At 46.0% G+C, this 15,309-nt stretch overlaps 1 protein-coding gene across 1 annotated transcript; it reads right to left on the bottom strand.

Annotated features, from left to right (window-relative positions):
• Positions 1–6,817: 6,817 nt before the first annotated feature.
• On the bottom strand, positions 6,818–9,270 carry LOC308227764 (interleukin-8-like; the record flags this gene model as incomplete). The annotated part of the gene is made up of 4 exons (XM_080630595.1): positions 6,818–6,914; positions 7,495–7,578; positions 8,324–8,455; positions 9,206–9,270. The coding sequence occupies 4 exons, from the start codon at positions 9,268–9,270 to the stop codon at positions 6,884–6,886; spliced, it is 312 nt and encodes a 103-aa protein (XP_080486721.1). The 3' UTR covers positions 6,818–6,883.
• Positions 9,271–15,309: the final 6,039 nt, after the last annotated feature.

The following is a 15,309-nucleotide window of genomic DNA, read 5'->3' on the forward strand; positions in this document are numbered from 1 at the left end:
CTCACACTACACCATGTCGCCCAAGGCTCTGTCCAACCTGGCCTTGAACACTGCCAAGGATGGGGCAGCCGCAGCTTCTTTGGCCAACCCGTGCCAGCGCCTCACCACCCTCACCGTAAAGAACTTCTTCCTTATATCTAACCTGAACATCCCCTCTTTAAGTTTAAACCCATTACCCCGTGTCCTATTGCTACAGTGCTTGACAGAGAGTTCAAGCCTTCATTTACAGTGATGAATTTTGGACACCTGTGTAAAAAATTAAGGAGTATCTGGTGAAATAGATAGCTCAAAGCCCTACCAAGGCCAGTTTGGATGGGACTTTGAGCAACCCAGTCTAGTGGAAGGTGTCCCTGTCCATGGCAGGGAGTTGGAACTGTATGAGCTTTAAGGTCCCTTCCAACCCAAATTGTTCTGTGAGTCTATGATTCTAAATCCCCTGAAATTGAAGACTGTTAGATCAACAACCATTTTTACATCATTGATGAGAATGATCAGTTGTGTGAATGACTAAACTGCTGCCAGGGAGGTACTGGAGAAGGGTGCCTGCTAGTGCTAACTGGGCTTGGGCTGCAAGGAGTCCACAGCCCAATGTGGTGGCCTTGCACTGGCCCCTGCTAGCTGCTGCAGCATGATGTGTGCCCCGGAGACCTAATGTGCGTAACAGCTGCTGCTACTCTACTTCCCAGTGTGTTTGGGACTGCCACTTAATAGATTATGGTATATATCTATTAAAAAAGCTTTATTTAAACTCACTTCGTCTGCCTTTCTTTGTTTATTACTAAGAACAAACTCAATTGTCTGTGTAGTTAAAGGGCTAAGACACTCCAATCCTCGTACCTCATGTTTTTTCTCTCCAGGAACTTACCTCAATCACCCACATGTGCATGTCACTGCAACACAAATTTAACAAGCTGCTGGGGCCTCTGCAGAGTGGAAATACTTTTAACTATATGGTCTTCAAATATTTTCAGAATAATTTGTCTAATTAATGCAGTATCTGTTCAAACACTGATATTTACAACTCAAATTTCATAACTGTAAATTTGTCTTGCAAAGTGTAACCTTTTAGACTTAATTTCCCAGGTGAAATAAAACCAAAATGGCTCTCAGATATTGTCAGAAGTTGCTGTGAACGTGCAAATCATGTCTGCTGGCTCTCACTTAGCTCATCTGGCCTCATCTCCTCTGATTTTCTTCACCATTGTTCTCCACCAAGTCTGTTTCCAGATAAACATGTTCCTGCAAGCCTTCCCTGGTACACAAACTGAGTAAATGCTGTTGCCTTCAGAAGTTTGCTGTAAAAATGTATCCTAATAAAAGTAATTTCAAATGCTCATCTGTTACCTTACACTGGGTTTGTTTCTTACTCACCTTTTTGTGGCTGTTTCGACTTCAAACACTTCCAGTGACGCATTTTTCAGCCCTCTTCCTGGTCTCTCAAGAGCTAATAAAAATCACTAGTCCAATATAAGGATTAATAATTAGTTATTAAACTAATCGAAGTCAGCAACACTAATCTAGGAACACAGCTAGGAACCCTGAGTAGAACCTGTTCTGTAACTCCACGATGATTTAGGGTGCATTGGCGTGGAAGCACCACAAGGTGGGAGGCAACCCCAAAGGCTTTTGACTAGAGCCTGTAAGGACAGGATAAGGGGGAATGTCTTTAAGCTCATAGAGGGGAGATTGAGGTGAGATATTAGAAGTTCTTCCCTGTGATCTTTAAGGTCCCTTCCAACACAAACTATTCCACGATTCTATGATTTGAGAATCTCCATCACTCTCCACTTCTCCTTCTTCCAGATCTCTGGAGATGCTTGGAGAAACCGATCCTGAAAGGCATCAGCTGACGATGCTGTCAGTGGACAGCAGATGAACCGCTGGAGAGCACAAATGTGGATCTTTTGTCTTGGGACAGGACTTTGCCTGTCAGTCCTGCCTCATATCAACCAGGTGAGGCTTGTGGATGGAGGAGCGTGACTGGGACATAAGTACCAGCCGTGTCCAGGGGGTAGGGGTTCACGCACTTTCTAGAGTAAAAGAGACAGCTCAGCTGTCCACGCAGTAAGTTCAATGTAGAAACACTTGGGAGCTGGGTTCCTAAGTAGTGGCCTGTTTATCCAGCCTGCTTTTGCTAGATACATACCACCATTACCAGGGCGTTAAAGTGTATTTCCCATTTCACCACTGTGAAATCTTTTAGAGGGACTTGTAGTTATTGGCAGGCACTTGCTTCCTCAGGCTGCAGTTGCTCTTTGCTTAGGAATTCCTCCCATGTTCACATAAAAGTAAACAAAGGAGCTGTGTGTTGCTGTTGGGCTCCTACTGAACTGCAGACTTGTGTGTCCAAACACCGGCCTCTTGCAACGCTGTGTGAGAACATTTGCAGAGCACTTCCCCTTCCGCGAGGAGTTATGCTCTAGAGAAGCGTGTGTTGTCAGCCTATGGAGCCCTTGGGAATGGGGTGCTGCCTTTCAAGCAGAGAACTGGGGAGACCTGCAGTGCTTCAAGGCTGGGTCTTCGGATGCTGTGATCCAGCTGTGTTGTGAATCCAGCCTGCTGCTGGAGAGCCTGCAGTCCTGGATGCTGTCCCTATGTGTAGTACTGACCTGCAAAGGGGAGGCAAGGGAAAGGTGAAATGGTTTGGAGTGTAAAGGGGAGGCAAGTTGAAAGTGATGACTGTAATCGTGAGAGACGTCTAAAGATCCCTGCTCTGTGGTAAGGATCTTGTTCTGTTGTTTGCTGGTAGAGCAGAGGTGTGAATTTAAAGAGCAGCTTTAGAATAAGCTTGTTGATGCTACTAGAGTTACCTTAGGGCCTTTATGAAAGTTTAGTCTTCCTGTGCCCTTCCCTGTGACTGTTGTTTCTGTTTCTCCTCCTAATTTAGCAAATGCCTACATCAACAGTAGGTGAGGATTCTCTGGCCTAACGGATGTAGGAGATCACACAAGATGAGCTGAACAGTCTCCTCTGGCCTTGAAAACCTGTGGCTCTCCCATGTGTTTTCTCCTCTCTTTTCTTTCTCAAGACAAGGATCACTGTAACCCCGAAGCCTACGTGGCTGTTGATGGGATGACCAGAGGCACAGTCCTTGTGGCACAGGTGCATGGGAGCTGTCAGGAAAAGTCTTGTTGCTGATGGTGCTGCTGCTGTGACCCTGCTGCCCCCTCCCCAGTCCTGTGTGCGTGAAAACAGACAACAAAGCCAAAGCCTGCAAGTCTGGCTGCTGGGCAAGGTCGTGTTGAAAAGTCGTGGTGCTGAGAACTTCCTTGTGGGGCATCAGTCACCGCTCAGGACGCTGTGGCTGGGAAGGGATGAGTATTCCCTCTTGTGGGCAGAGAGGAAGGGCACCGGAGCAGTCTAGAGCACAAGTGGCCTCTTGTCCAGCAGCCCGAGTATTCATGGAATCCTCGAGTGGTTTTGGTTTGGAAGGGACCTTCAAGATCATCCTGTTCCAGCCCCCCTGGCTCTGCACTGCTCTGCCAGTCCCGACTGTATTTGCAACACTGGCAGCCAGTCACAGTCTGTCTGTGCCTGACAGGCACTGGCCTCTGGCTGGCAGAGGGAGAAGTGAGGCTTCTGGCAGCATCCCAGGGGCTTCTTCCTGGTAGCAGGAGCTACATTTCCTCCAGCCTGCTATAGGATGGGGTACCTGATAGGCAGTGAATGATGCTGGCCTTGCATCCACAGTATCACAGTATCACAGTATGTTAGAGATTGGAAGGGACCTCAAAAGATCATCTAGTCCAATCCCCCTGCCAGAGCAGGAATACCTAGATAAGGTTACACAGGAATGTGTCCAGGCGGGTTTTGAATGTCTCCAGAGAAGGAGACTCCACAACCTCCCTGGGCAGCCTGTTCCAGTGTTCTGTCACCCTCACTGAGAAGAAGTTTCTTCTCAAGTTTAAGTGGAACCTCTTGTGTTCCAGTTTATACCCATTACCCCTTGTCCTATCATTGTTTGCCACTGAGAAGAGCCTGGCTCCATCCTCATGACACTCCCCCTTCATATATTTATATACACTAATAAGGTCCCCCCGCAGTCTCCTCTTCTCCAAACTATAGAGACCCAGCTCCCTCAGCCTTTCCTCATAAGGGAGATGCTCCACTCCCTTAATCATCTTAGTTGCCCTGCGCTGGACTCTCTCCAGCAGGTCCCTGTCCTTCTTGAACTGAGGGGCCCAGAACTCCATGGCTCACACCAGAACTGCTGCCCACTCATGTTTCTGTGTTTCCAGGTCACGAATTATGACAGGTCTGCCATTGATCGAGCTGTGGAACTCAGTGGGTGGGGAGGTGCCTGTGTTGACATGTGTGCTTTTCACCACTGTTAGAGTTCACGATTATACAGGCTTTTTATTGTTTAGGAACTTGCTGGTGTTTCTTGCTAGTGGTTTGTTCACCTTTGTTCTTTCTGTGTTCTGTCACCTTCCTTTAGGTGGTGTCCATCAACAGAACTCTGGTGGCGTGAGGGCTTGCTAGCTGCCTTTACTACTAGCGGAGTAGTTGTCAACCCTTGATAACTCTCTCTGCAGAGAAAAACAAAGGAAGAAACCGTTTTCTGCACTGTTACGATTATTTTGGCAAGATCTTGCCAGAAGCCCCCTTTACACCCGAGTGCGGAGCCTTGTGGTCCGTTGAAACATGCCGGCTGTTACCATTTCACTTGAAACACATCCTTCACCTCATCTTGGTGAAAGGCGGGGTGTTAAAATCCATAATGACAGGTACTGTGGCTTTAAAGCAAAAAATTCCCCCTGGGCTCTCCTCCAAAGTTGAATGAAAAAAACCTCAAAACCTTAGGGTTCACTTGAACCTAGCAAACGCCCCTGAAACTGTGGTTGCATTTTGTTCAGGGTTTATAATTCCCCATGAACTTAGCATCTGCTTTTCCTGGAAGTTACATTGCTTGCCCTTTTTTAATGGGTTCTGCCTATGAAATTAATCATAGAATCATAGCGTCAGCTAGGTTGGAAATGACTTTTAAGATCAACTCCAACCATTACCCCACGTCCTCGGTTCAGATGTGACATTATTTCTCTCCTTCTTACTAGCTGTGCGGTGCTGTGATTTCAGCTTTAGTCCGAGAACAATGCTGGCAGCATACCAATGTTTTAGCTGCTGCTAAGTAATGCAGCAGCTTTTCAGTCTCTCATGCTCTGCCAGTGAGGAGGAGCACAAGAAGCCGACAGGGAGCAGAGACAGCACAGGCGACCTAAACTAGCCGAATGGGTATTCTGTACCACAGCACGTCATGCCCGGTATATAAACTGGGGGGAGTTACCCAGAAGGGACCCGATCACTGCTCAGGCTGCTCAGGTAGGGCTGGGTATCAGTCGGCGGGTGGCGACCAATTGCATTGTGCATCACTTGTGTTTATTTTTTTCCCCCTTCCCTTTTCAGTTTCATATTCTCTCCCCTTGTTATTTCCCTTCTGATTATGATTAGTAGTGGTAGTAGTAGGTTTGTGTTATGCTTTAGTTATTGGACTGTTCTTTCCTCAACCCTTGTGGTTTAAATTCTTTCAATTCTCCTCCGTGTCACTGGCTTTTGTTTGGCCACCGTTGCACTTTGAGCTGATGATTCCAGAGAATTGTTGAGCATGGATGTTTTCTACTACTACTCTCTTCCTAACTGTGCTGGGACTCCACCCCAGGCATCAGAACAGGAAGCAGGTGCTACACAAGGGCAAATACTGGATATTTGGGGCACCAAAAGACAGGTCACGAATTCCCATTTTGATAGTCAGTTTGTGGCTTTTTGATGCAGTAAAGAGGTACAACTCTGGTGCTGATCGTTACAACTCTGGCATCTGAGGGGACGATGTGCTTGCCTGCAAGGTATTTAAGTGAGGAGCCTTGCCCTGCAGCCCACCAGTGCCCAAGCACTGGGAGTTGCCTGCAGAGAGGAAAGGGAGTTTGTTACTGCCTTCAGTAATGTCAGGGCACCCTAACAGGGTGAGTTATTTTACTAGGTATGAAAAATTCCCATTTCAGTTCCAGAGATCAGGCTGAGGAGGTTAAAAAGCCGTGAAGCAGACTGTTTCCAAATAAAGCTAATGAAAATGGGAACTAACAAACAGATGACAAATGGATTTTTTAATAGAAAACATTTAATAATACATTGTTAGGAATAATGACACTCTCACAAGCAAATTCTGTGTATACAGGGTGGAGGTTTTTCCATCTAGCTGAGTAAGGAGCTAATTTGGCATACAACCAAGTCCTTGTACAGAGCACTGAGTCTGTGAATAGTTCTTAATAAATTAATAGTAGGAATGGAGAATCCAGCAGAAATTAAATAAATTATCATCATTTTCTTTCTTGTATCAAAACCACACAATAAATACATTTATAAATACCATGGAAATCACAATAAATAAATACCAAACCGACTGTCTTACAGATTCCATAGGACAGATATTCCAAGTGAGAAATCCCAGCTCCCAGCACAAGGCTGGCTGTGGTTCAGGAACCTGCTGTTGACACAACATACTAGCGCACTCCAGGGGAGCAGGAGGAAATATCAGTTTGCTGGCGTCTTAGCAAAATAGTGTAAACGAGCCGTGCTGCGAGTGCCATGCACTTCCCCAGGTGTGTTTGGCTGAAGTGGTTGCCAAGCGTCCTCCATTTCCTTTATCAAACCACTTTTCCTATTCAGGCATCTTCAGTGTCAATGAACAGGCAACACTGCCCGTTCCAAAAGGCTTTCTTAAATAGATGCAGTGAAATCAGTCAATAAATAAGTAACCAAATCCGCAGGAAACAGAGCACCACTGGCGGAGGAGGTGGCAGATGCACACTGTTCAAATGATGCTCTTCCCAAATGCTTCTCTCAAGGGAGGAGTGGGGGCAGTTCCCAGATTTGTTTGTCCTGATGTTTCTTAGAGCGGCGAGTCAGAGTTGAGTTGAGCCCTAGGAAGAGGTGAGGGAAGAGAATCATTTAAAAGGAGGTTCAAGGGTAGTTATCACTGCTTAGCATTGACCAAACAGTGGAGTGGTCTGTTTGCCACTCTATGGGCTGTCCTGAGGCATGGAAACAAGACAGGTGACATCTCAAAAGCAATTACTGGAATCCCAGTGTGTGCATCTCTGGTGCCCAGCTAGGAAATTCTGCTGCAGGAGTTTCTGCATTTTCTTGCATCAAGAAACTCATTAATTCAGAAATAGGATTTGTTAACATACGGTACTGTGAGAAAGGAAAAGATGCATTTTTTTAAAGCCTCTTTTTTCAAAGGGAGCCAAACATTTCTGAGTTCCTTTCCTCCCAGACCAAATTGCAGGTACTCAAAGGTTTAGTATTGACGTATCGGCTTGAACAAGGACCTTGCGGCAGTCAGACTCTAGACTAAGTGTGACAGTATCCTGTAATTAATCAGCAAGTTTCCTTGGTTTCTTGTATCTGATGAAGAGAAAATGGGAAGTATCACTAAGAACTGGCCTTTCGGGGAGGTTTAGCACTCGGCTGCCCAAATGGAAAGGGAATGGAACTTACTTGGCCAAAATTGCCTTTATGATTATCTGCACCCAGGGAGCAGTGGGCTCCAAGCACACCTCTCTGCCATCCATCAGAGTAGCTCTGCAAAAGAAAGATTAAAGAGAAGTCAGGAAACCACTGCATGGATCGGTTTTACTCACAGAGTGTGATATTGCATTTGTAGATGAGTATAAATTCAGCCCAGCTGCTCTAGGTTACGCTTGGCCGTTTTGGTTTATGTGTTCCACAACAGAGGAAACTAAAACCACCCAGGAGCTGTGTGACTCTGTGCCTGCTCCCAAAGCAGCCATGCACTCCCCAAACCTTCTTCAATATATATGGGTACTTGGCTTGAATTGGTTTACGTAAGCGACTGAAACCTCCAGCGCTGAGAAGATGCTTCAGCAGTACGAGAGTTTCAACCTTTCAGTCCCTCCTCCATGCTATTTAAGACCAAATTAATTTCATTTCTTTCCCTGTGTAAGTTCGTGGGAACTTAATTTTTCCTTCGGAGACTGACCCAAACTGTTTTCCCAAGAGTTTTTTGCCTAATAAATAAATGTAGCATTTAAAGGGCACTTTTGTCTCGTGTATCAAGAACTGCCCAGTCCTTGAAATTAATGTTTTACCCCCAGAAATATTTAATATGTCCAACGACAGATAAGCAATGATCAGTTTGGGAATACCTAAGGTCAGAGAGACGATGAAGAACATGGTGTATTACTTAATACTGCCTCTCTCAAAAGAATAACCAAATCTGATCCCATCATGTCATGGTTATGAAGCGTGAAAGCCCCAGAAGCAGGAGGAAGGTGAAGAAGAGGAAGGCTCTTGCAGAGCTACTTACATGACTTCAACATTCTTGCAGTGAGGGCCGCTCTGTGTCAGCTTCACATCTTGAATGGACTTAGGAGGGATGAACTTGGAATGAGTGGCTATGCACTGGCAACGGAGCTCGGTTCCCATCCTGGCCAGGGTCCTACCTGTGGGCAGGAAAGGAAGGACATGTTTGGAGAGGTGGTCCTGCCCATTGCTGGGTCAGACATAAAGCTCAGCTTCTCTGGTTTATCCACATTCTCAGTTAAAATACTGTATTGGTCCAAGCTGCCTAAATCAATCCTTATGGAATAAAGATGAGTTGCTTGTTTCAGATGAGCTCATGCCCAAGTACATTGAAAACTAAACGAACACATCCTTTCGAAGTAAACTGCATGGTCTGTGTTTACTTGTACTGGCCACACTGTACGGTTAGTTGCATCATTTCAACATGTGGATTGACAAACTGGTGACTACACAGAAGACAGAGCCCTTGAGTTTTTCGTTGTTGGAGGCTTGTCCATGGTTGTGTGCTCATATTTGTTCTCTGTTCCCAGCTGTGTATTACTTGCTTGAGGCAGTATGATCATTAAGTAACAAATACGAGATCATAAGCTGCTCATTATGTGGGAAGGAAGTGAAACATTCAGACACTTAAGGAGGAGATCCTGTCTCTCTCTGCTAACACCTGGAGTGAAAAATAGAAGCAAGGCAAATTCAAGTTGCATCCTTAAGGTTTTTCCCACAAGATGTCAGTAACTCATCTGCACAAGGGCTCTGTGAAGCAAACCTTCGGACTGCAGAGGAGTTGCTGCAATCTCCTGAAAGAAACTTCCCCAAACCAATGCAAAGCTACCTCAGTGCAAGGAAAAGCGTCTCGGAGATGCCTACACAGCGCTATGGAGGGATTCACTCACCCTGAGAGACAGCCACGGAGATCAGGCAGAAAGCCAGGACAGCCACGAGTTTGCCGTTCATCGTTGGACAAGGAGCTGCTGCTGGGTGGGCTCTGTGGAGCAGTGAGCTCTTCTGTCCTGGAGGATGCTGATGCCTCTCAGGGTGATCCGTGTGGCTTATATAGGGCTTTGCGCCCCTCGCCTCTGCTGGGCTAGCATGGGCATTGCGTGAGAGGAATTTCCCAGCTGCAGTACAAATGAGTCACATGACTGTTGTGCAACGGCTTCCCCGATGACGAGGAATTATTCTGCCCAGAATGATATAATGTATTAATTTATCAAAATATGTAAATAATAGGCGTGCATTCCTGTGTCTGGGGTTGGCTTTTGGAAATACCGTGCTTTTTCTAAGGCATACCCTGGTTGAGTCATACAGCTTTGAGGTGGCTTCAGTTACCTCTGTGTTATAACTTTTTATCACACGGGAATAACTCTTCCTTGTAGAGGTGCCAGCTCCGTACCTGAAACAGTGAATTTCTCACCTCCATTTCTGGTGATAGCTTCCACTCACCTGATCTTAAGCCACCGGAGTGGAAGTGGGGCAGTGCTGAAATCACCGAAAAGATTTTTCACTGGGCTCAGGATTTACCTTGGCGTTATTCTGATATCAATGGCTTTAATTCCTTGTGCTTTTTTCGATGTTCAAGGGCATTTTACAAAGTCAATCGTCTGTGCTACTGTCTGTTCAGGAAAGGGCCTGAGGCTGCCGTCTTCAAAGCTTCCTGGGGAAAGCAGGTGGTAAATTCTGAGCGGTTTTGAGAACCCTGCCTGCATTTGTCGTGTCACACATATTAATGGGTGATGGACAGAGGAAGCTTTGCACGCAGACCTGCGGAACTGCTATTGCTTTTGTTCCCTTTGTAAGTCTAGATATTTCTAATGAGCCTTTTCTGCCTTCTTTTTCAGTGACCGTAACCATAGGTCTTAGCAAAGGGAAATAACGAAGCATTACAGCACTGCTGGAGATGTTTCTGCTCGAGAGCCTTGTTGCGTGAACACTGGCTCTTTACTTGCTGGGGCTGGTAGAGATACTTCCTTTTGAGGGTGACAATGTCAGGGGAAGACTTGGGATTAAATCATAGAATCCTCAGACTGGTTTGGGTTGGAAGGGACCTTAAAGCTCATCCACTTCCAACCCCCTGCCACGGGCAGGGACACCTTCCACTATCCCAGACAGCTCCAAGCCCTGTCCAACCTGGCCTTGAACACTGCCAGGGATGGGGCAGCCACAGCTTCTCTGGGCAACCTGTGCCAGCGCCTCACCGCTCTCTCAGGGAAGAACTGCTGATACGCTGTTCAAACAAAGATTTGGGGTTTTAACCCCATCTTAGGAGAAGCCTTTCTGTTTCAGTGCTGTGAAAACGTTGCCTTTTTGACCACGATGAGTTTTGCTGCTTATCTCCAACCTCAAAGTTTCATGTTGTGTGATCTGTGGATTTATAGACATGTTTCTCCCCAACTGCGGGGAGCTCGTAAAAGCTCAATTATCATTAGCATGTACAGCATTATAAGTTACTTATAGTAATACTTTAATCGTTTGCCCATGATTTACTATGGTTTACTGTGTGCCATTTGTCATAAACTCACTTGATAAAAGGACCTTTGTGATGAAAATTCGTCTGTTTCTCAGCACTGTCTCAGCTGGCCCAAGGGAAGATACCACCAAGTTTGTCTTTCCTGCCTGCTGATTCCAACTGTGACGTCTGAGCTGTGCGTCTCAGAGAGCTTTACACGTATTCTCTGCAGGCGTGCCAAGGAGAGGATTTTACCAGGCACTGGAGGTTGTGTTTTACTGTTCGTGTTGCCATGCTGAACTCGCAGGACGGTTTCACTGGCAGCAGGCTCTAAATGTTGGAGCTTTAACCCGTTTACCTGGAACAAGGTTTTGCTGCTATTTGCAGCTTTGTTATCTAATCTTGCGGCGTCACAAAATGTCATTAATGTCCGAGGCAAAAAAAAGAGAATTCCCCCTCCAATCCCCAAGGAAAACCGACGATTCCTGGTCCTCCTGACCACCAGGCTCAGCAATTTCCTGAGCGTGGCAGTAACAGGTCTGCAGAAATCCCCAGACCAGAAGGGAAGCCAGGAGCCTGTTCGAGCTCTATGATTAACCCTGCCCCTGAGCCGAGAGATCTCTGAAGAACAGCATGTTTCTAATGAAAAACATCCACCTTGTTTGCTGAGAGCTGAGGCATTTTCTCTCCCTCCACTTCTTCTCTGATGGGACACAGCTCCACTGGGACCATGTGAAGGGGGTGTGATAGAGACGATAGAGGCACTAAAAGGTGAGACATGAGATCGGGCCCAAAGAGCAGGTACTCCTAACCTGGATTCCTGGGGGTGCCCAGGTCCTCCCTCCATCCCTTCTACTCTTTGCCCGGGATCTCACCCCAGCCCCTGCCTATGGGAACCCCAACTCCGTTATCTGATTTTGTGAAGCTGATACCGCTCCGAGCCGATACCTTCCATGAGTAAACCCATTAAAAGCGTGTCGGTAACCAACAAAACAGCAGTTAGGCAACAGTTCAATAGCTGACAGACGGCTGAAAAGGGAAGTAAATCCTTCCCTTGACTGTATTTGAAGGCAGGGCATAGGATGTGTTCTCATGATGCAGAAGGGAACCCAGTGGGTTTTCTTTTTCCTGATTCGTAGCCCTGTCTCATGAACACAAAAGTCAGTCTTTTGTGCTCTTGTAAAGGATCATTTAGAACCTCTGTATGTAGCAAAGGACACCCAAACACAGCGGGATCAGCGTGGGGGATTCATGCGTGCTCTGGTGACCAGGATAATCAGAGAGATGGGGGAAGAGCTGGGCTTCAGCCGCTTCCTTGTTTCAGCCACCCAGTTCCAGAGGACGGCTCCAGCCTGTGGGCTGCTCCAGTTTCTCTCAGTAAGAAAAGTCAGACCCTGCCTTGGTTTAGACAAACGCAAGCCTCTCCCCTGGGAAGCCGCGCACACAAGACCCCAGCAGCCTGGGGCACGAAGCTTTTGCTCGAACGAGGGCTCAGCCCGTGCAAGGTGCCCTCTGCCAGCCCCTGTCTCCTGGGCGTCCTCTCTGCCAGGCACTCTTGTTCCCCAGGGGAAATAAAACCCTCTCTGTCTTCTGAAGCCGCCTCCTGTTCCCCACAGAGGGCTTGGCATTTCCCTGCCATTCCTCGGCATCTGCCAAGAGCCAAAGAGTAAATATTGGGCTGGGAAATAATCCCTTGCACTGCTCAGGAACCGGGCACAGTGCTGCGCAAACACTTGTGAGGCACGGCAAGGGGAGCAGAAGGGCTCCTAAACATCTGCCTTTGGCTTGCGCTACGAGGAAGTGGTCGCGTAGAAAGGAGAAAAAGCTTAGGTCGGCTTGTGACTTTCCATCGAACGAAGTGTGTAAATACAGATGGTGACGTGCCCTCAGTCAGATCATGGCCAGTTCTGAGCCCCTCTGGAATCACAGAACAGCAGTACAGCTTTGTAGCTGATTTGTCTTTTAACTGACGTGTTCATAAATACAAGAGTAGAAGTATATATTTATGTGACTTCGTATTTATTTGTGATATGTATTTCATTTCATACTCACATGTTCTCTGCATGCAAACCGTCAATTCTGTATTGTAGCTTCCAGTTAAAAAGCTGTTGTGGGTTAAATAAAATGTTGCATTTGATCCAATTCAGTATCAAAAGTCACTGACAATATTAATATAACGTATAGAGCAATAGTAGAAAATGATACATTAGTATTCACTATAATATGGACATAAAATATTACCAAATATTAACAAATATTAAAAATAAACTGGATCGACTTGATTTTAACAGAGAAGTCACTGAGTCGAACCAGTGAGTTGTTATGGATGGGCAGCTGCAGTTCTTGCTCATTGCTTTAGCTGCGTTTCCCTGTCCTGAGCTTGGCAGGAAGCATTTTCTGGCTGCGGCACTAAGATATGGAAGTGGCGGGATGAAACGAATGGGAAGATTTGAGAAGTTTATACCAGGAACTTCTGATTGAATCAGAAGAGGTCAGCAGACATCCTGCACATCACGCATTCATCTCCGCCTCTTACAGGGTCACTTGCTGTAACCTTACTGCCTACTTGAACTCTATGAGCCCATCATGGCCTTTTTCCCTTCAGTCCACCATTGCCATGACCACTCACCTCTGAGCTGATAATTGCTGCTAGAATCCCCATTTAAACTTCCTATCCTCAGAAACTAGATTTATATCGCCAGGCATAAACCACATGTAGCAAACCACGATGGCAAAACATCTTTAACATCCTTTTTGACTATAGAAAGAAATTAATAATGAGTGCAATGGGAATTAATGCATTAAACTGATGTGTAGTGGTGAATGCTCCATCCCTGGCAGTGTTCAAGGCCAGGCTGGACAGAACCTTGGGCAACATGGTCTAGTGTGAGGTGTCACTGCCCGTGTCAGGGGGTTGGTACCAGATGACCTTAAAGTCTTTTCCAACCCGAACCATTCTATGAGTCTCTGATTTACCACAACAAATATATAAGCTGAAAAATCCTTTTGCAAAGCAGAAAAATGTGGACTATTAGAGTATTAGGTAGAACTAATATGAAAAAACATTTCCCATTATATTAAAATGTCTTCTCTTCAGACCTATGACTTCTGAACTTCTTTTTGTATATATATACACACGTGTATCTCTACCTCCATCTTCCTGTCTATAAGTGAAAATACAGCACAACAGATACCACTTCAGAAACAACACAAGTAATTTAGTGTCTCCAATTTTAGATGCTCCCTTCTGAGAACAATTGATGAGACATAGTGAAGCACCTCCTAGGTGGTAATTTAGGTGTCAGGCCACGCTTGCTTGCAGCTGTGCTGCAGGTACCTCCAGTCAAAGACTGCTTGGCTGAAGTAACTAATAAAGACACTCCATTTCAGTCACATTTTAATCAGCATTCCCCATGCCGGTAAGTGGCAAATCTCATAGATCATTTTACATAGATCTTGCCACAAAAGTTCTTTTCTGGGTACAGAAAATGAAAGTTTGGTCTCTGCAGAACTCATTGCTGCAGCTGTCAGGAGCACCTGGTGCAGGATCTGTGCCCAATACATATGTGCAAAGATAACAAAATCCTGTGTTTATGCAAAAGCTGCTCCATCAGAAAGGAATTCCTTAGGCCTGTGTCCAAAGAGTGCTCAGTAGGAATATGTTTGCCCCATTTACAGCAGTGAAGGCTGATAAGCATAGAAATGCCAGTTCTCCACCTGAATTATACCCAGAAAGAGGAGGTGAGTCTTTTAGAGCTTGGTTTGTGTAAGGGTCAAACACGCACCCGGATTGTGCCACCTTAACACACAGGGCAGGTGCTAAAGTGAGGAACGGGTTTTAATCCTCAGGCATTTAGGAATACAGATTTAGAGAGAACCATTGACAAGAATTCCTAGTGCCTGAAGAGGGAGAACAGTTTCATGACAGGAAATTAAAATATGCCTTCTAAAAACAGGTTTCAACCGAAGCAGATCCGGTAAAGAAAACATCTCACCTGGCCAAAACAGCCTTCGCCGTGAGCCGGACCCAGGAAGCAGAGGGTTCCAGGCACACTGGCCTGCCGGATCTCGGCGTAGCTCTGCCAAGGAAGAACACAGAAGTTCAGGCTAGGGGGGCCCTCATGGGTCTGACACTGATCTGGTGATCAAGGAAACTGGGGCACGTCTGAGAGAACTAGGGAGAATTATTTTCCCGTAGTGCTTCCATACGCGGGCATTTGGGTTTTTCATGAATGATGTTACTACAGGCACTTGTGATGCAACCTTTTTAATGAGCCTGATGATGTTTTATTGGGTTTCCTGTTCTCTCTCTGGTCATCGTTTAGCAGGTATTTCAGGAACTGAATTATCTTGGAATATTATTTCCTTTTTTTTAACTCAAACCCGGCTGAAATTCCCATTTACTGGTGAGGTGGAGCTGGATGACGTGCAATGCTGCATAGAGGGTGTGATTGTACTGGAATTATTTGCTTATGAAACCATAGTGAAAGCACAAGAACCTGAAAGCTCCCCTCTGCTTACAGGAATGCATTGATTCAACTCATGTG

This window comes from Psittacula echo (genome assembly GCF_963264785.1).
Source record: "Psittacula echo genome assembly, chromosome: 1".
Classification (NCBI taxonomy): domain Eukaryota; kingdom Metazoa; phylum Chordata; class Aves; order Psittaciformes; family Psittacidae; genus Psittacula; species Psittacula echo.